General features: G+C 41.6%; 2 protein-coding genes across 5 annotated transcripts in view; one reads left to right on the forward strand and one right to left on the reverse strand.

Annotated features, from left to right (window-relative positions):
- Positions 1-7,786, forward strand: part of ncor2 (nuclear receptor corepressor 2) — a 95,375-nt gene extending 87,589 nt beyond the window's left edge. For all 4 annotated transcript variants that reach the window (XM_040019534.1, XM_040019536.1, XM_040019537.1 and 1 more), the window contains exons 42-46: positions 534-679; positions 782-835; positions 3,541-3,729; positions 4,464-4,643; positions 4,734-7,786. In XM_040019534.1, the coding sequence (XP_039875468.1) occupies positions 534-679; positions 782-835; positions 3,541-3,729; positions 4,464-4,643; positions 4,734-4,936 (772 nt within the window). In that variant the 3' untranslated portion in view covers positions 4,937-7,786. The remainder of the gene's footprint in view (positions 1-533; positions 680-781; positions 836-3,540; positions 3,730-4,463; positions 4,644-4,733) is intronic.
- Positions 7,787-10,731: 2,945 nt separating this feature from the next.
- Positions 10,732-19,063, reverse strand: rflna (refilin A). The gene is made up of 4 exons (XM_040019430.1): positions 18,683-19,063; positions 18,225-18,571; positions 13,988-14,097; positions 10,732-13,884 (listed from the first exon to the last, which is right to left on the reverse strand). Exons 2-4 carry the CDS (start codon positions 18,441-18,443, stop codon positions 13,551-13,553), a joined length of 663 nt encoding a protein of 220 aa, XP_039875364.1. The 5' UTR covers positions 18,444-18,571; positions 18,683-19,063; the 3' UTR covers positions 10,732-13,550.
- Positions 19,064-21,209: the final 2,146 nt, after the last annotated feature.

A 21,209-nucleotide genomic window follows, 5' to 3' on the forward strand; every position in this document is an offset into this window, starting at 1 on the left:
AGTCAGAGAAATAGGAAACTTTAATGATTGCGTATCTGTTTGGCAGCCTTGTTGCACTGGAAAAGTTTTTACAACCGAAGTGGGTGGCATGATTGTCACGTAATCCTCTGGGCCATAAATTGTGATTGCCAGGTTTCAGCATTTATTAACAACTGATTGTGCTGTGTTTCATCTCTGAGGTAGGAGAAAGGAGGAGCTTTAACGTCAATAAAGAGCATCTGCTCCTTGATAAGGTGGCATGACCTGATGCCTTGAATGTAGCACCTTAACTGTTTAGGAAATTCTCAGTATAGAAGGCAGGTACCACAGCTGAGTACAAAAAATGTGGGCTTGTCGTCACAGCAGTGCACACCAGTAGATAGTTGGATAAATGAGTGTTGTGGTTTTTTTTTGTTGTTTTGGATTTTTTTTGCAATTTTAAAATGATGAAGCCCTTATATTTACATGTGTGCTTATTAAATAGTCTTGTCACAGGAGTCGGGTTAGTTTGTGTCTGTGTGCATGTTGACATCATAGTACTTTCTCTTCTACAGGATGGGTTCCCACTCTCCTCCAAATGCCTCCCAGCCTCCTGCCTTCTTCAGCAAACTGACTGAGAGCAACTCGGCTATTGTGAAATCAAAGAAACAGGAAATCATCAAGAAGATGATTTCAGTAGTGGGAAGTGAAACTGATTTCAGTAAGTCTGACATTAGGACTGGTCTTGGCGAGTGCTCAGTAGTAAACAATGTTATTCTAATTTAAATGGAGCGTAAATAAGAAACCCTGTTTACACTTTCAGATGCTGGTCAGCCTGGAACAGAAATCTTCAATATGCCAGCATCTACAACTGCAGGTAATCATTTAAGCCACATTGCTATTAATAAACAGCAGAACAATGAGCGAACGTTTAGGCCGAGATACCCGTGCCTTCTTGATAATAATGGATCGGCAGCTTTACCTAAGAATTGCATAACTGGCATCATCTACAAACAAAAATAACTTTGCATTTTCATAAAGTCAAACATTCAAAATGCAACTTGCGCTTGATCTTCCTTTGTGTGGTTAATACAGGGTCTGCAAGAGGCAGATGCCACATGAGTGTGAAGTAAAATAAATGTAGAAAGAAATCAGTCATGTTGATATTGTTGACCAAGTGCAGAAATTTCATTTTAGCTCTGTTTTGTTTGAAAAACCGGTCTTTGTACTTACACAACTACACCACATTTGATTTAGGTTTAAGAAGATTGATGTCCACCACCTTGGCAGACTTTAATCTGTCATGGATCACAGCTATCAGCTGCTCACTGGGGAACAGTGCTAGCTGCATGTTTTCAAGTTCTGCTCAAGTGTGCTGCAGGTGCAGTGTAGGCTTGACTTGGTCTCCTACTTGTTAGATATGAGAAAATGTATGAGAGCATCTATACATGTTACCTTTACAGTTTAAATTCCTCCTACAGTCTCACCATCGGTGAGGAAGCGTTAGCTAACAATCCATTTCTGTGTGCAGACACAAAGCTCTGATTTGAATGCTAGCTTTGGCTGATTACCAACCACAGTACTTAAGACTGTATCAGCAAACTGTGCTCTTGGAGACTTGTACTGTTACGCAAAGTCAGTTTTGTGTACTTTGGCACATCACAACCGTGCAAGAGGCAGTCACGAAAGTTTGAAGACGTGCAGTTTAATGCACCGCTAGAATCAGTCAAAGATGGGTGTGGTTGGAATGGGCACATGTCTGAGAGCATTGTGGGTGGTGGTGGGCTCCATTTCTCTGTGAGACAATCATCTTCTGCAGTTTTATGCTAGCCTGTGAATTCCTCTGTTGCTTAAATTTGAATTTAAACACATCGTTTTCATATAACTGGGCTGACAATTATGACTCTGTTTACTGTTTCTGAAAGTGTTTAACAAAACAAACAAAAAAAATCCTGAGGTTTGTTTTGTTTGCTTGTTTTTGCCATAGCTGCAGTTTGCAACTGAAACAGTAGTGGACTGAATGAATATGTATTTGCCGTAGTTTCCCTTTCAGAGCGCAATATTTAGGAAGGAGATGATTTAAACTAACCACACAAAACACTTTACTGCATCAATCTTTAACGCCAGGGGAGGAAAGCATGTCTTAGTTTGTGCCTGACATAGCTGTGATATATGACACTAGGAGTGCTAATTTATTTGGAATGCAAGTGGGAGATGTTGGCAGTATTGTAGGCACAGGTGGATTGTTCAAGAGTGTGTTGCCTTTGCTTTGGCTCGGTCCTGCAGAACGTTTAGACCTGATCCTCACACATTTCTGCTGTGTAAAAAGGCTGGTATCTTAATGCAACTGAGCCAAGCTTGAAGTGAGCTGTTAGGAGGAAAACATTACCTGATACAAGAAGTATACATGACAGAGATGTATTACAGGCAGCAAAGGTACTTTTAGCAGTAACAGAGTTCAGGTTTTGTCATATTTCTACAGAATTCAGTGCATAAAGAAAACCTTTAGTCAGCATACCTTCATGTATATATACTCCTCTCTAGTAATCAGTCATAGGATATTCAGATTTTGCTGAACTCCAAACAGTACCTGTCAGGTTGTGACAGAAGAGCACGCTTTTATATCAGGGCAAATATTTCTTCGGCTGTCGATCTCTGATCTAAATTGCCGTGCTGTTACTGAAGAGGAACACATGCTTGAAATCTGCGCTTATACTCTGTGTGCATTCCTCGCTCTCTCAGCCAGTCTTCTAGATTTTGCAAATCTATCACGAATTTAAAAGGATGCTTTGATTCTGGAGTAATTTTTTGCACTAATTTTGTTCTCTAAGTCGGTTTGGTTCCAAACAGTGCATCTCCTTCCATTTCCTAAATACATTTTTAAGGGTTTTTTTTTTGTCTTTTAATCTTGAAGATAAAGAACAAGTTTGATTAAGTCCATTAGAAATCTAAAACCAGGACAGAGTTGGAAATTGGCTTTAGTAAACGCTGAGTGGAGTTTTCTGGTTTCTCCACAGTCCTCTGTGCTCTAATACAGGTGCTAACAAGTGTGAACTGAAGCTGCTCAGTGGTTTTAAATTTAACAGGTGTTTTGCATAGTGGCCTACACCAAGGCTTTGATTGCTCTTTCAGTAACGAAGGTTCTTGTTGCCAGAACATTTATTTTTAACTTAACCTGGTTTCACTGCCTCTGCTTGTGTGTGTGTGTGTGTGTGTGTGTGTGTGTGTGTGTGTGTGTGTGTGTGTGTGTGTGTGTGTGTGTGTGTGTGTGTGTGTGTGTGTGTGTGTGAAGAAGAGGCTGCAGCTCAACAATTTTTTTTTTTTTTTTTTTTTTTTTTTAATTTATTCACTCAACGCTACATCTGTAACTGAATTTAAGTACAAGTGTGAAACACTCAGGCTGGTGTATACCAACAAGTAGAAATCCTGTATTTTTTGATATCTTACTCTATTCACTGCTGATGCTCTTCGTCCTCCCTAACAGCGTTTTTACATATTTTTTTACTTTTCTGACCATTTTGCATCTCACTGTTGTGATTTTCAGCCAACTATTAACCTTTATAATGATCTCTTCTTTCACAGGACCTGTAAACATCCGCCATAACCCAGCCCCAGAAACGCCTGGAAACTCAATAGGCCTGGAGGCCATTATAAGAAAGGCTTTGATGGGCAATTATGATCAATCTGAGGAGCGCTCTCCATCCAACGCTGCTACCCCGCTGAGCTCCGGTTTGTCTGCAGAGGGGCGAGTTGAAGACTCTTTGTCACAAGGTGCCAACACTTAAGAAACCTTCATACGTTATCTGGTTTGGATTTGAATCCAAAGGTTCAAATTTTACACCTACACTATATTTTTATAGAATTTGCATCCGTGCCATCTGATCAATGGCACCTTGCACTGTCCTTGTATCATGTTACCTAATGTTTGGCATATATATGGAAATCTCTGTGGCCAGCATTTCTATTTATGGAGTGGTGTTTCTACTTAAACAGATGTCTCCATTTTAACAATTGGTCTAACATGCTTCTCATCTATAGTAATAAATATTATCAGTTAGCTGAATTATATGATCTGTTGTGCAACTGTACCGAAGTGTATTTTTGGGTTAAAGCAAGTTTTAAGTCATAAAGGAAGCACTATGGAGTTCTCTATTTGTTGCCTAAAAGTTACGAAATCAACTGGCTGATTCAGCATACACATCACACATGTCGATGCTCTTGTCATTATCAATACACTGATTGCAACCCAAGAATAGAGCAGCGGTGCTTGGTAATTTTCCTGAAATGACACAGTTTAGCTCTGTCTGTAATCTTGTTTACATTGATTAAACCTGCTCCTGAGTACGTTAGGCGTTACTGATGTGTTGCAGTGACAAACAGAACCATACACGTAAACATTAATGTTGGAAGCTATAGTTTATGTGGCCAAAGGTGGCTCAGAATAAGCATCTTTAAACGGAGTATACTGTAGACTCAAATCGGCGCTTGATCTCCTTTGTTTGCAGGAGGCGCAAAGTCCTCGAAGGGTAGTGGACGCTCTAATGGGCGCAAGGCAAAGTCTCCAGGACCAGGGCTTTCAGGAGGTGAGAGACCTTCCTCAGTGTCCTCCGTCCACTCAGAGGGAGACTGCAACAGGCGAACCCCGCTCACCAACCGTGTCTGGGAGGACCGGCCTTTGTCTGCAGGTATAAACCTTTGTGACACTGATTTCATATGAGATCCTGTAGGTGCAGTGTGAACACTTGCTAACAACTCTTTGGTTTTGCTCTCTGCAGGTTCAACACCAACTCCGTTTCCATGCAACCCGCTGATCATGCGTTACCCCAGCGGACCGATGCCTGCTCATTCACCCTCCTCTGGCCAACAAGGGAGCCAGGGACCAGGGTCCGGACCCGGACAGGGTCGCCCCTCCTGGGGGGAGGAGGAGCACAAACCTCTGCTTGTGTCTCAATACGAGACCCTGTCCGACAGCGAGTGACTGGAAACGGCAGATTTAACAGGACCTGCGTACGGTCACTCACCTCCACAAACACGGCATCCGCAGACCTTCCCACACCATTCCAACACGTATTTCCTCCATCGGTCATCGAGAATGGATCGCGTCCTCCTCTCATGCACCTGATATGCCAAACAGCGACGAAGTGGAGCACTGCTGCACCCCCCGTGCATGCATGTGTGCACGCACGTGTATGTATGTTTGCGCTTACATGTTATGCATTCACTCCAGGACTGCTCCAAAGGACAAATCACTTTTTCTTTTTTTTTCTTTTTTTTCTTTTTTCTTCTTAATTTACTACTTTTCCTCACTGGCCTTATCGATATACACACATGGACCTCCACCCTTTGCGGGTATCCTGGTCTAATGTTTTTACACTTGTGTGGAAGGGACTGAGATTGTGTCGTTGGTCCGGTCAGGAGGCCGATGACTGCTGCTCTAGTGACAGATGATTTGACCTGAGAGCAGCGGCATGCACACGGATGACCCTCTCGTATTTCTTCATGGTGAACTCCAGGTGTACGTGGCTTGAGCACTGCTACCACTACAAGAACACAGGCGAGGGTGGACAGGAGGAGAATCGACGTGTTTGTTTTTTCCTTGGGTTTTTTTCTTTTTTGTTGGTTTTGTTTTTTTTACTTTAAATTCTGTCAGTCCAGTCCTGTGTTTGGTGAGCTGAGACCTTTAGTACATTTTGATGGTGAACTTTTGATGGTGTCATTTTGTTGTAAGGATGTATCTTTTTTGCGGGGGGGCAGGCAGAGATTGTTATGTGGGTGGGTCATATCATTGGTTTACAGGGTAAACATGCTGTTCATTGCTGATGTCGTCACATAGTGGGGAGGGCCCTGGAGAAAAGGCAAAGCCCTAGTTTGACTTCAGGAATCCATGTGCGGAGAGATGATTTGCCAGATGGATGGCACTGAGACAAGTGACACTCTCACTGTTTTTTGTTTTGTTTTGTTTTTTATATATATTAACCATGTCTGTGTTTGTTGAAACAGTTTTTTGGATATTAAGCACTTAGTTGTCAATCTGTTCACAATGGCATTTAAGAAATTGTTTCCTGTGTCAGGTGGGAAAAAATAATGGACCCAAGAACTGCGTAGAAAATCCCACTGTGGAGGTCTCCTTCAACATCTGCTCATTTTGTTCTTTGGTCTTGCCACCTCTATTGTGTAGCTCCCCCGCACTCAAAGCGACAATCACATTTCGGTGATCGATGACTTAAGCCGCTTCGAGCCAGTTTGCAGACCAAACTTAAAGCTGCTTAAAGGCGAATTCCACAGCATCACTCGAGTTTCCTTGCATTAAAAAAGGTGACTTTAAAGAATTAAAAAAGAAGCCATCCTTCTATGACTCTTGGTCCATGGCAGCGTCGGGTTCCTCTGGCCTGCTAGAATCCCGTCTCGAAGCTGTCGTGACGATCTGACCTCTGACCTTTTGCTGCCCAAAAGAGGCGCTGAGACTCAACTCCTCATCCAGGCAGATTTTGTACAGTTATGAGATATTCTTAGTGTTAAGTGCCATTTATTTTACAATATACAGTACTGAAGTTATCAAGTGACGCACAATTTTTCTTTTTAGCCCCCACATGCCGGGATTTATACTGTCCACACAGGGAAATGTAAAACAAGAAACAAACAAAAAAATAAACAAATGAAACATCTTTTTTTCCTCCCTTCCCAATCCATCACTGCCTTAGCTTTTAAATGTTTCACTCATTCGATTTGTACACTAAACAAGACAAAACTGTGTCAAATGACTGCTTACCTGGGCCTGCATCAGACGCTTTCTTAAACAACAGAGACCTATGACAAATTAATTCAAGTGTACTTCATTGCAGCTCCTGAGTTTGTACGAGTCAGAGGAGGTGGAGGGGCGAGGCGTTCAGAAGCATTCTGGTAGTTTTTACACGACGATATCTCACAATTTTAGCACATTTTCGTGCAGCGTTTTAAAGGTCACCCTAACTCTGTAAATTGATGTGAAAAGCTTCGGTTTTTCCTTCCCTGCCTGGGACTGGGAAACAGCAGCAGTAAGCTCGTGATACTCGCAACACAAACATGACTGTTATAGGACTACCTCCTCTCCCTCCCTCATCCTACCTGTTGACGGTGAAGCATCTAGCTGGCCTTACCTGCAAAAAGCTCATCTCAGCTGTGTTTGAGGTCTCTTTCTTTTCTTTCTTTTAGTTTTTATTTTAAAGTTGTTGTTTTTTCTGTCAAGACTGATGGATGGTTTATTTCATCAGGCACGGCAGAAACACAGTTTCTGCGTGTATATCACTTATCCACTGATGAAATTTAAGAATGTGACGCTAAACAGACTAAGCCATATCCAGCTGTTCCCTGACTAATACGTTTTTGTTTTTTTTAAGTATACTAAAAATGAATTTTAACATGTATCCAGTTTGTTTTTTGTTCTCACTGTTTGTTCAGTGCACGCCTGTTTCATTTGGAAACCAGATTAATCATTCAAACCTAAAAGGACAAAGGTGATTGCTGATGGTGTTCCCTGGACTGTCCAGTGGTGGGGGGGTGGGAGAGGGAGGGGTGGGGGATTGACAAACAACACATTGTTCAACCATTTTGTGCATTTTTTTTTTTTTTATTATAACCCACTGTATAATAGCAAGGATTGTATATACAACTGAAGAGATGTAAATATTTATGTGGCTTGCTTCGAGGTTGGTATTACAAGAAAAGAAAGAAGACATATTCACATGGTTAAATTCTACATGCCCACCAGCAAGCTTTGTGGATAGCAGTGTAAAAATGAAAAACAAGAGAGACACTGCCTTAATGTTTAAATAAAAAGCTTATTGCCATTCATGGTCTCAGTCTTGTTATTTATTGGCAGGGGCTTTGAGGGGCTGCCATTTTCCATTTGTACTTATTACTGGAGCCTAAAGTAATGGCGGTTGATTTACAGCAGGGGGCGGTACAAGCAAATATTTCAGTTGCATGTTGAATGTCTTGTGTGAGAGTTTTGTTTTTTTTCTTCTTCTTTCTTAAACAGAAGAATTGAAGAAAATGGGTCGAGCTGCATTTTAAATTTAATGTTGCAGCTACAAAGTAAAGCTGCTTCATGTGCTCTGCGGAGATTTTGCCGAATTCAACAAACCCCGATAAAACCTAAAATCAACCGACCAGTAGAATGCAATTTCACTTTGTAATCATATGATATATAAGATTTGAGAGTCAGTAAGCATCAGCAGCACAGTTCCAGTTCAATCTGCTATATAATTATTAGGACTGAGAGAAGAGACTGTGGTCAGAAATGCATCGTTGGTGTCTGAGGTTAGAACTGGCAGACTACTTTGAGCTGATAGGAAGGCACCGGTAACTCCGATAACCACTGTTAGACCCAGAATGTATGCAGAAGAGCATCTCTGAAGGCTGGATCCGTTCTGCCTTGCATCTGCAGCTCAGGCTGGTGCTGCTGCTGGTGGTGTTAAGATGCGATAAATCACTTCTTTTACACCACACAGCACAGCCATCCTGAGCATTGCTGGCCGTTCCCATCCCTTTATGACCACAGTGTGCACATCTTCTTTTGTCAAAGCTCACATCATCTCAAACTGGTTTCTTGAATGTGAGAACAAGCTCACTTTACTGAAATGGCCTCTCCAATCAGATTTCAACCCACCTTTGGGATGTGGGTGGGGCAGGGGATTCTCATCGTGGATGTGCAGCCGACAAATCTCCAACTGTGTGATGCCGTCATGTCAAAATGAACTAAATCTCTGAGGAATGTTTCCAGCACCTCATTGGGGGACTTAAAATTGATAACATATCAAATTTGAGGTGAAGTTTGAAGTTTCACAATAAAGTGAGAGTATATTTACCTGCTTGTGGTTTTCCTATTTTGTCAACTGTCCAAAATGGCTCAGATATGGTGGGGCATGCTCTCACTACAACAAGCCTCTAGTCACAATGATAGTTTTTCTTTTACTGAGGTGCAGCTACAAAGTAGTTCCTACAGGAAGCTGACACTAAAAGGTTATCTAAGCCATTTTTCACATCTCTGACGTTGTAAGCACCATGAAGCCAGCTGATAATACACTTACATTGTATTCAAGAGGAAGCAGACATTTCCACAACTATTGATGTCTACCAAAGTAGAACACACACTAGAAACCAAGGTTATTATCGTTAACGAAAACTAGAAGTGAAAAAACATTTTCGTTAACGGAAATAAAAATAAAAACAAAAAAAGGAAAACTGTAATGAGTGTTCACAAAACTAACTAAAATTAACTGAATTTATAGCAAAAATGTGTTTAGTTTTCATTGATGTGTACGTGTCATACAATAGTCGAGGGTGAAAATGAAGTTTAGTTTCCAGATTTTTTTTCTTGTTGTCTCATTATGCCAGCAGGTGGCAGTACGTTAGTCGAGTCGTCTGTGTTGCTGCTCCGTCCACGCGCAGAATCATGTCAGGAAAAGTCGGGAGAAAGCGCCAGAATCCAATTTGGGATTACTTTGAATATGACTGTGTTTTGGATAAAGCAAGTGTCTTGTAGTGCAAAGAGACAAATTATGAGGGACATTTCTAAAGGGAAAAAAAAATCCCACAAACCTTAAAGTGCACTTGAAAAGCTCACAAAAGAAGGCTAAACTAGCTTACCTTGAGAAGGTAAGGGAGCACACTCAACCCTCATCCCCAGAAACAGACGCTAACCCCAGGCAAGGCAGCGTGATGCATCCCGAGACAACAGGACTGGGATATCTACATAACTGTGTGAGTCAATTGCCTTCAAAAAGTTCATCAATTCACTTGAACCAAAAATTATGAACACCCGGTGCTGCAAGAATTAATAGTCTCACTGGGGCCAAGATATACATTTTATAGTTGCCTGGTATCAATGGTTGTTCATCTGCCTTTATTTATTTATTTATTTAAAGAACCCATAGGTGGGAATGTGAGTTGTCTGTCTCTGCGTGTTAGCCCTGCGACAGACAGGCGACCTGTCCAGGGTGCAGGGTATGGTAGCTGGAATAGCAACATACCCAAGGATAAGCAGAAGAGAATGACTGATATGATGAAACTGGGATTTTGTTGCACTTAATTATTGCAAACACAACTAAAACTATAACTGAAACTAATCAAAACTAAACTGAAACTAAGGATTTTCAAAAAACTAAAAACTAAACTAAACTAGCAAACAATTGGTAAAAACTAATTAAAACTGATATAAAATTAAAAAATCTGAAGTCAAAACTAAATAAAAATAAAAACTAATGAAAATTGCAAAACTATTAAAACCCTGCTAGAAACAAATAGAGGAAAAACTGTATTCTAACATTAATTTTGGGGTGAGCCTTCCCTTTTGGTGGTTTGTTTAAAAATAATAAATGTACAGTTTGGATTAACACACTAAAAGAAAAAGCTTTTTATAGATGAGGTCCTAAATGTGAAAGTGCGGTCAGGCCCCGTTTTCTGCCTCGCCACGGGAGAGACGGATGAGGCGCCGAATGATGATGTGGGCTGCAGCAGACTCCCATCCAAAAACCCGCACCAACACTGGCAGCAGCAGCAGCTTATGTTATTTTTGCTGCAGTCTGATATTTAAAACCAGCCGAGGATGAACATGCGGAACGATCGCCACCTTGATTTACAGTCTCTGCTCTTGGACAACGCTTTAAAAACATTAACATTACACTCTGCCTGATGGACAGGCCTCGACTCTATTTTAATGGGGTACAGTCTGTCAAATAGAAACACCTGTTTCTGTTTCCCGTGATCACAGATGAGCAACAAAAACAACAGAAGTAAGGTTTGGGAACTGCTTGTCTTTTATTCCATCAGGATAATCATCTTTTGTTTTAAATTACTTTCTTCGATCAGAATAACAACAATGATTGGCGTACAAAAATAGAAAGAGAATTGCGAAGTGCCTCGATACCACATATACAACAGGAAAATATTTTACAGTAACAAAAATCAAGTGTTAGAAAACACACAAAGGATCTCACATAAAGCCACCAAAGTATTACACTCGACACTGGTCGACTGTCTCTCATCATCCTCTGACATTTCACAGGCCGTCTCTGACATTTCTCGCACCATCTGCACGTTGCAAAACTCGTAACATCTTCCCGAGGAGCTTTGTTTTGTAGAAAAAAACCCGTCTCCTGAACAATTTCCTCAGCCGCTCTCTATTTTTTTACTTTGAAAAGAGCAGATCTGCTTGTCTCGTCTCTTCTCGCTCTTTATATTTGTTTCTTCCTCTCTAAAAATACCCCCATCTTACAGTACTGATGCACTGCCTCGGCTTCGTGCGCGCCTTACTTTTCCGTTTGACACTTAACCCGGAGGCTATTTCAAACTGTGAAAATACAAGAAAACCTAAACTGACAATCAACAACACACACTGGCAATGACTTAAAATTGATACCTAAGAAAATTTGAGGTAAAGTCTGAAGTCTCAATATTTGCCATGTTCAATAATTAAAACATGTACATATATTTATATTAGACACACATAAAGAAATAGATGAAACCCTCAATGGAGAAATGTGGCGTGGGTTCACTGCTTCACTTTTGTGAGTTTTTGTGCTACCATGGATCTGAAAAAAGGAAATGCTCAGTTTATTCTAGACTCGCCTAGTTAATTAGATTTTATTAAATAAAGTCTGCACATCGGTGACAGAGGTTGGATTACACAGGCTAGTTTTTACTAAATATCTGATAAACAGAAACAGGGCTCTGTTTTCTTAATTAAATGTTACTTTAGCTTAGAGCCCGACTGATACCGGATTTTTAAGACTGATACCAATATCGGGTGATTTAAATATCAGATATCCCGATTTATCGGCCAATATTTTTTTTCTTCTCAGACACAGAACTTTCTGAAAATTCGCAGATTTCCTTTCCCCCCAACTTTTCACATTTTTCCTGTGTAGTTATTTATTTACTTGTCTGCTGACTGCTCACATCAGCTGGTTGTGGAGTTTGATCCAGTGCCCTGCCTGGAGGGAAGTTGCAGACATAATTTGCCCTCTGGTGGACAGACTGTGCAACAACACCCACAACATGAGTTCAACTTAAGAGTGTTTCTCCCGTTTCTTCCTTGCTTTTCAAATGTGTTTATCACAGATAAGTCTGCTAATATCAGCTGACAGTATTGGCAGGACTCTAGTTTAGCTTGTTGTGTAAGACTGGCTTTTTGGAAGGTATGCTACAAGTTGTGATTCGACATCAAAGATTAAATCGATTATTATTCTTATTATTACTTAAAAGTATGGACGGTTTTACTCGCTAAGGTATTCCTCAATCTTTAAATGAAATCACTTAACGAGTTGTCTTTCATAGTGTCCGCTGCCACTGAATGTGGAGCAGTGTTGGCAATAACATGAGGAACAGTTAAAACAGATGTAAGATCACCGCACAGAGTGAATTTGGAAAAGTTTCTTGTTTTGTGTTTGTTTTGTAGGCCTAACAGAGAAGCAGATGAGTGAGCGCCACTGTACAGTTTGTTCTGTACTGAGAATTATGACGAGGGAGTGTTGCATACTTCAATCTGATTGTTAAAAGTGAACTGTTTGAAAAAGACAGGGAAAAAAAGGAAATCACTGTTGAAGGTCCTGATCTCAGTTATACTGGAACTACAGATGATGTGGTCCTTTACCCACACTTTAATTCACTTTTTAAGCATTAAACTCTTAATTTATTGCTAATTTATTTATTCATTTTTGTTTTGCAGCCCTTCAGCACCTCCTAGAGAGCAAACAAGGACCAGTCACCAAAACTGCATCGTTGACTGCACTCACCAACGCGTTCGTTTTAAATGAACAGCTGTCGTGGTCCGACACAGTTAAATATAATGCTACAGAGAGTTTTTACAGAGATCCCATGTCTCCTCATATATCCTCTCTAACTGTGTTGTTTTGATAAAAGCCTTAGCTCTCTCGATCAAACTGCACAAGCTTGAGTTGAAAGTGTCCAATGATAAGCGAGTGCGCTGCCTCAGTGTGCAGTCTCACTCAAAATGCTCTTTGGTCCAAATTTTCATACGCAGTCCTGAAATTCCCCCGTGCTGTGCCAAAAGCCCTCGGAGAGAACTGTGATATATAGAAAACAAGTGCAATAAAGCCATTATTTAGAAAGCTTTACATTGTGTGTGACTGATTTTTCAAAGGCTCGGCTGAAATCCAAAACACGAGTCATTCTTGATTTTTCTCTATATACACAGATATCTACATTCTGATCATTGCCATCACTGAGGTTGCAAAGGAACCCGAAGTAGTGCGAAGGCCACTTGTCAGCGTTGTAATTAAATAAGACATTAACCACCGAAGCGCAGCTTTGAGCTGCCAGAAACCCAGCGCCCTTCTTTTTAGAGACTGCAACAGTAGAAAATCTAAATATAATCAGGTTATTAAATGCCACTGCAGTTTCTTCCATGGCCAGTAAAGGTGAACAGAGCAGGGTTTTCATGGAGTCCAGATATTGCTTGAAGTATTTCCCTCTCAGTGTGGGCCTTTGTGAGTTTTTTTTGTCCTTGAAATAAAAAAAGAAGAAAAAGAGAAAAGAACCAGGACGATCACCAAATAGCTTTTGTTCCTGTGCAGGCTGATGCAGTCCAGACCCTACAGGTCCTCTGTGTAGATGATGCAGGGACTAGTATCCTCACTTGACTCCAGTTTCACTGTGGAGACATACCAACGGCGGGAGCCTGTGGCGTTGTAGTTGAGCGTGGTGCGGTAAGTGTTCTTGGCATGTTTCGGGTAGATTATGGTGGTGCTCTGGTAGCTGACAGGCCTCTGCCGGGGCTCCAGGTACACCTGGGTTTTGTAGCTCCTCCAGGTGCAGTTCCGCACCGCCACCACCGTCTCGCTGAAGGACGTAGCCGTGGGAACGGGGGTGCAAAACACCCGGTCGCGGTAGTGCTTGTCGGAGTCGTACTTGACCTCAGAGTTACACCTGAAAACGACAAAGTGGCTGTTAAGAAACTCACGCGAAGTGGATCAATAAAGAGATGAAAGAGGATGCAAAAACAGTGCCACATCTTTACATGCGCCCTTACTTGATTTCCTTCTCTGGTTTGGGGTTGACCTCGATGCTTTCTCCAAAGAACACGGGGTGCATGCGAGTCTTGGGGTCGGTTCCCGTGGAGTTCAGCAGCAGGTAGGGCAGCTGTGCAGAGAAAACACGGGTTACAATCTCACATATAAGCAAACAATCATCCCAGTTAAGAAATCCCAAAAGAGCCAGTTCAAATCACTGGAGTCCCCATGCTGTTTCTTCTCAACCTGGCAACAACTCGCCTTTTTAAAGGTACAGGCCAGTACTACAACAATTAGACCAGAAAGACAACAACACTTTCACTCTCCAGCCTGTCTTTATCAACAGGAAAAGCTGTAAAACGTGTTAAAATACATTTAAAAGTTCAAAAACGTAGCCCTCCTTTTCCTGCCCTTATGTTCCAACATCCCAGCTCTAAGGAGGTTAACACACCCACACCACTGCTGGTAGAGATGCAGCGTGTTACTCAATGTGCTTTTTAAAAAATGAGTTTAGATTACAAAAGGTTAGCTGCACTACCTTGCATGCATTAATTATGTTGATTGAAGACATTTTCTTTTAATCCATTAACAAATTTGTCCCCATATCCTCCTGAAGCTAAAGCTGACTTCTTACTGAAGTCAAAAACGCTCCAATCAATACCTGTACAGTTTATTGGCTATATGTTACTACACAGGGTTGTTCACGTTGTTATGACATGTGGATTACAACACTTCTCTTCCAAATATCACGCAATACAAATTTGAAGTATTGTTTTAAGCACACCCCCATTATTTGGTTTTGTTGTATAATTTGTCTGTTGAAGCTCTGATTGTGACTTGACCTCTGACCTACAAGACTGGCCCCCTCTGGAGCCTTCAGTGGACACAAAAGCTGGTACAGCAACAATGCAACGAACCCTTTTCTGTACACGTGCGATTAAAACTCTAACCCCGTCTGAATCAAACCACTCCACAACCGCAGCTCTGCTCCCTCTCACATTACACAGGAGAAGCTGTCACATGCTGCGGTTTGGACTGCACATGCCGCTACAGGGGACGAGCGAGAGAAGGCCAAGGGCGCTGCAGATCACCGCGAGAAGCTCGTCTTACCTACAGCCTACCATCATTGCCGCGCGGGGCTATCTGTACGAGGGCGCTGCGCTTCAACAGCTGCCACGCAGCAGCGAACAAAAAGCCGAACTTCAGCCTGGTTCGTTTTTCTGCTCTGTGACCTGGAAACAGCGCGCGAGGGTCTGATTGTCTTTCCACCGCTGCTCCAGCGTGGAGAGCATTCCAGGTATTTCGCCGCAGACGGTGCGCTCTGGCAATGTCTGCAAAGCAAACAGTCGTGAATGGAGGGGAGGCCTCCTCCAGGCGCCGTATCCCCAAGCATGTACACACAGCACAGCACCCCCCCACCACCACCCCACTGGAAGCACATATCCACGTAAGAAGAAATAGTGTGCAACTGAGTAACCCACACAATGCCGAGCTATGGAGAGAAACGCCAACCCAAACACAGACTTCCAACTGTAGGCTGTTTGTTGCAGCAAAGTCTGTGTTTGTGTGGATGTTATCCAAATATCAATAGTATTGATACCAGTGCTGGTATTGGTATCGGACTGATACTAGCCCGGTAGGATCGATACTTTGTTTCTACCTTCTGAAGCCCAGATTCTACTTGGCTGCAGACACAGACACGGACAGCTGGAGAGCTGACAGCCGAGTAGTCTCCAAAAACATCCAGTTTCAAAATGCATGTTGTCTAAACTAATTATTATGAAACGTAAATAACTGCATTGTCCTAAAATCATGACACGCTGCTCTCCTTTACATAAGCTACCTTTATAGATTTGAAGTATTGGTATTAGTATCGACACTGACCCTGTATTCACTTGCTATCTGATCGATACCAAAATTTGCTGAATTGCACAGCAGTAGAGGCATTAGAGCAGAGCCAGGCTCATCAGTGTCCCACAGCAAGCCAAATATAAGAAAAAGTCATCTGTCTCCTTCCTGTCTAATCCGCCAGCAGCTGGAGCCACCCCCTTGAACTGGACACATCCACAGCCTCTGAAATACACGCGATTACACGACTACGCATGTGCTTTTCATGCATCCTGTCGCTCCTGTAAATCTCTTCACACATAAAAAGATGCAGATATAAGAATAATTATCCTGCATCTGCATGAATTTGAACCACGTTTGAAAACGGACGAAGCTGGCTGAGCATTTATCTGTGTTTAATTTGAGAAGTGAGAGGTCATCAAACACTTATGCAATGGCCTGAGGTCGCTTTAATGAGCCCCCCCTGCACCTCCGAAATAGAACCAGAGGATTATTCTTAGGTAGCATACAAAAACAACACAGAAATAGATTTGGAAGGAGTAAAAAGACAACAAACAAACAAAAATCGGCGCATAGTTACACCTCCCTTCATCCTGCCAGCAGATTTATACTCGGTAAACTTGGGGAAACTGTTTTTTAGATAGAAATATTTGACTCTTTTAATTCAAACAGGCCCACAGACAGAAGCGGGAGCAGCTCCTTTCTTTAAAAAAAGAAAAAGAAGAGGAAAAACCACAAAGCGGAGGAGTCACTCTAATCCAAACCTCCAGAGGATTAGATGATCGGGTTTTTTTGCTTCACGTCCCAGCACACACCAGTGTCGTGCACCTCCCAGGATGCAGCGCTGCATTTCTGAGGCCTCTTTTGAAACACTTTAAAAGCCACCTCAGCCTGTGCAGACATGTTCTTAAGACTTTTGGAACTGGGAGTGACCTGGAAATGATTTTCAATCAAATCAGCCTCGTCATGTGATTCACTGCAGGACGTGCCAATGAAAAGTGTTTGCCTTGAAAGAAGGGACAATGTCTCATGTTATGTTGCTTACCCAGCAAAAAAAATAAAACAAAAAACAAAGTATTGCCTTAAACTGCAATGTCTGACTCATTTTGCACATTTGTTTATCATATAGGCAGGAAGACTGCTGCTAATGCAGGAAGCTATTTAGGATTTTCAGATAAGACAAGAAACAGCAAAGATCAAAAAGGCTATATAAAGACAGAGTTTTTATTACTTCCACATTTAAACTCATTGTGAACAGCATTTAATGCAGAAAGATGCTGGCTTCCAGATGTCCAGATGTTTTTTTTTTAGACTTCAGTGATCTTTTTGGTGATTTTTGAGGTTCTTGGATACCCTGCAACTTCATTTTGATGCTTCTAATTCTATTCTTTTTAAGGAGCTGGGCTTGTGAGTGTTCAGAGATTGAGCAGGACTAGCAAGATATGGACAAAAATATTAATATTAAGCAAGAGATCAAAGTCAGAGTAAAATAGCCAAATAAATGAGTGTTTGAAATGGACAGTTTTGCACCTGTAGGGGACTGTCTGTATATATTTGTGCTACTGACTTTTCTAAATCCCCCACCCCCCATGAGAATGCAACATGACAGACTGTGAAGGCTAATACTGCACATAGCTTTAGGATAACAAGCAAAACAGGTTGAAGTACCGCCCTAAAAATCAACTAATTTGAACCAGCAGGTTTCAAAAAGAGGGCACTGACCTGCTGCTGATGGTTAATTTACAGGATTAAAAGTCTGGTTTTCTGTCTACAAGTTCACAGTCGCGATCCTGTAGCAACAGCAGACTCTGAGTAAAAGCCTGATCCAAGGTTTTTCATTTGCAAATCCTCAAATACCATTATCATTTTGATCACATTTGACTATTTACTGATCTGGTCAGCCTGCCACCTTCATCCATGCTGATGAAGTAACGGTGTTAATAAGTGTCATCGTTCTGAGGGAATTCTGGAAAGGACCCCTGGGAGTCCCTGGGCCCTAATTTCGTAAGAGGGTTAGACTCAGGGCCCAGCTGATGCACGAGGCTGAAAAAATAAAAACGTTTTACTGTATTGTGGAGGGCCCAGTAGCAAGAGTGCAAATTCATAAGTTTGCAACTGAATTCCAGAAACACACACACGCACTCATAGAGAAAGCGAGAGAGCGCTTCCAGATGTTGTGTGAGGGGGACTGATGTGAAATCTGTTCCTGGCCAAAAGCTAAAATGACTTTCAGGTTTTCAGTTTCTCTTCCTTCAGCGTCATTACTGAGGATGAACTCCTTTGTCCTTTAATTCATTGTATCACTGAAGCATCTGAGTGCAAAATTGGGCACAAAGAGCAGGAATAAGTGTCCGCTCTCCGCTCACACGGCGGTATTAAAACAATAAAGTGCAACAGTTTGTTTCTTACCAGTTTCCCTTCTCTGCTTTCCTTCTTATAATATCCATGATGGCTTTCGACGGGCGTCGTGCAGCTGCCCGAGCGCGACTCGATCAGAGCCGGAGAAAGTGAGCAGAAGGGCGGACTTGGACTCGGGGGCAAACCCGAATCTGGACTGTCGAGCAGACCTTCCCGGTTCTTTCCTTTGAGGCTGTCATCCATCGCTTGTAAATGTAGGTGCCCCACCATTTCTGGGACGGCTCAGTTATTTAAAAAAAAAAAGGAAGCCCAGTCGCACTCACAATACTTTTTTCTTTCCTTGAAGCGCTCCTGAGTCGAGCAGAAACAATCCTGTGCGAACTCTCTCAAGAAGACTTCTGCAAGTGAGGAAAAGAAAAAAAAATCAGGGAATGACATTTAACCACTGGCCACAGGCTTTGGACAAAACCCTCAGATTGATATCAGCTCAGCTTCAAACTTTACTGTACCTGCTCGGTGTCAAGTATCCACTTTAATCCGGAAAGATATTCCAAATATGCGCGAAGAAGTCCGAAACAAACACACGGTAGCCACGGACTCAGCTCCAACGTGAAATATTATGTGATTTATAATTAAAAATAAACAACCAAATAAACAAAAAAACAACAACTATGTAGTAAAACTCGCGCAAAAAAACAAAGAGTCGACAGCGCGTCTGGCACCGAGCTGCATGAGAGCTCCTCTGCTCTGACCAGTATGTGTGCGCCCTGTGTGTGCGCTCTCTTCACTGGAGAGCTCCCTCTTAATGATCCTGCCTGGCTTTTTTCGGCCCCCCCTTCGTACCTGGATCTAGTCCAGCCCTCATGATCTGGATCACTTCCATGTACAACCGACAGGGGCGAGCACATCCTCCCTGCTCCTCCCGTACAGTTTGGCTGGTGTGTTTTGCGAACCTGCTGACGCGCATTTAAGCAAATTATCTAATTTCCTGACTGCTGCAGTCGCCGATCTGCTTAGATATATTATAATTAGCAGGTAGGGACAAGTAATTAATCATCCGCTAGTAACGAGAACAGATGCTGTGATGGAGTCGTTTTATAATGTTGGCGAAGAAGAAAAAAAATAAAAACAAATAAGTATAATAAGCAAATTGTTCTGGCACTTGTTTAGCGTTTGCACTTGGTTATAGCTAATAATTAATTGTAAGTTAATGATATACGACTTCAGCAAAGCAACCCTTTTATTAATTATTAGCACCGTTTCGTGGCAATTCATGAAGTAGTCACAAAATGCGATTTTGTGCGTCTATGAGGATGCATGGATATTCAGCAGGACTCTTTCGGTTGGAAGCATGTTTGTATTTTTTGGAGACCTCACCCAAATAGTTTTGTTGCCTCACCCTAACCAAAGAGAGAGTGAAAAAAATGTAAGCATAAGAATAAAATGGAAGAATTTCTGACAGTAAATTCTTTCCCATTCATTTCCCCACGAGGCCTCGCTTCCTGTCTCTGGGCATTCATGTCATGAAAAAAGTTCAAAAGTGTCATTAAAAACGAACAAATATATAAAATTTCAACACTATTTTAGATCTTTTTTTGGAGATTAAGTTGTATTTGCATAATATGTACTTGTGAATTGGTCATTTACAATTAATACATGCTACTCATATTTTGCAAATCAATAAATCACTCACTGATTTATGACTGAAGTTAAATAAAAATGCGTTTAGAAATTCTCCTTCATCATCTGCACCATTGCCAGCTTATTTTGTCACAGGCCTCTGCAGGGCCCATAAACAGTAACTGGTGTAAGTCCTGTCTGTGCACTGAGCAGTCAGCACTGTAGTTTAGTTTGCTGTTAGCAATGTTAGTATACTGGGTGTTATCCATTTTTTGTGTTACTGCTGTGATTCATCAGGTTGAAACTTGTATTGCTGACATTTTCTTGCAATTTCACCAATATGAAAAGATATTTTTCCAAGTGTATTTTAGATAACTTCAAAAGTCTTTTTTTTTTCACTCCAACCCTTTTCAAACACACAATGCCGGTATTGTTACAATATTTTTCCCCATAATCTTGTTTTTCACTGTGAAACTTTCTAAATACTTTCATGCTAAAGCTTTATAAACTTTTTAAACCAACCACAACGCCGACTTTTAGCCTTTGAGACTTGCATGTAATGTTTAGTATCCTTTATAGCTTTAGAAAAGAAAGACCTCTCTGAATTTTAAGTCCCAGTTAGGTTGAAGATGAATAAAACCCTCTTCATGTGAAACACATCAGTGCAATCTTAAAGACAACCTTGGAGAGAGGAATGATGGTGGGGTCAGAATGTGGGATATTTTTTTGCAACTCTTTGGAACCTTACTAATAACTGAGGACCATTTAAAAGCCACACTCTACCTGAGTATTGTTGCTGACCATGTCTATCTCTTTATGAGGATAGTGTACCCATCCACCTACTTACTGCAGGATGACAGTCCATGTCACAAAACTCAGATCCTCTCAAACTGGTTTCTTGAACATAAAAATGAGCTCCCTGTACTCAAACGGCCAATAGAGCACCTTTGAGACGAGGTGGAATACGAGAGTTGTGTTGTGGGTGTGCAGCTGACAAATCTGCATCAACTGTGAGACTCTACCATATCACTATGGACCAAAATCTCTGAGGTATGTTTCCAGCACTTTACTACATCTATGCCATGAAGAATTTCAGCAGTTCTGAAATCAACAGGGGGTCCAAGCGATGTATCTAACAAAGTATTTTGTGGATGTAGACATGTGTAGGCATGCATTTGCAAAAAGGAAGAAGAAAGAAGTCGGACAGCTAAACAAAATAGAGTTATCTACCATCGTTTTTGACACAATCTGTTTTGAAAACATGCTCTGATAAGACCTGAAACCTCCAAATATGGAAAGCTTTTCACACAAAGCTATTCAAAAGTTCCCCAGATATATTCAAAGATAATCCTGTCCCGTCGAGAAGCATCCTTGTGCCAGTCGTGTTTAGTTAAGTGAAGAAATGCTCAGTCAGCT

This window comes from Simochromis diagramma, unplaced genomic scaffold (genome assembly GCF_900408965.1).
Source record: "Simochromis diagramma unplaced genomic scaffold, fSimDia1.1 OVJJ01000822.1, whole genome shotgun sequence".
Classification (NCBI taxonomy): domain Eukaryota; kingdom Metazoa; phylum Chordata; class Actinopteri; order Cichliformes; family Cichlidae; genus Simochromis; species Simochromis diagramma.

Bases quoted from the DNA above. Each gene is read 5' to 3' on its own strand.
- rflna (XM_040019430.1), bottom strand. From the start codon at position 18,443: ATGGTGGGGCACCTACATTTACAAGCGATGGATGACAGCCTCAAAGGA. The intron at 14,098-18,224 runs GTAAGAAACAAA...TTCTCTGCACAG, and splicing joins AAAGCAGAGAAGGGAAACTG to CTGCCCTACCTGCTGCTGAA. The intron at 13,885-13,987 runs GTAAGGGCGCAT...TGTCGTTTTCAG, and splicing joins AAACCAGAGAAGGAAATCAA to GTGTAACTCTGAGGTCAAGT.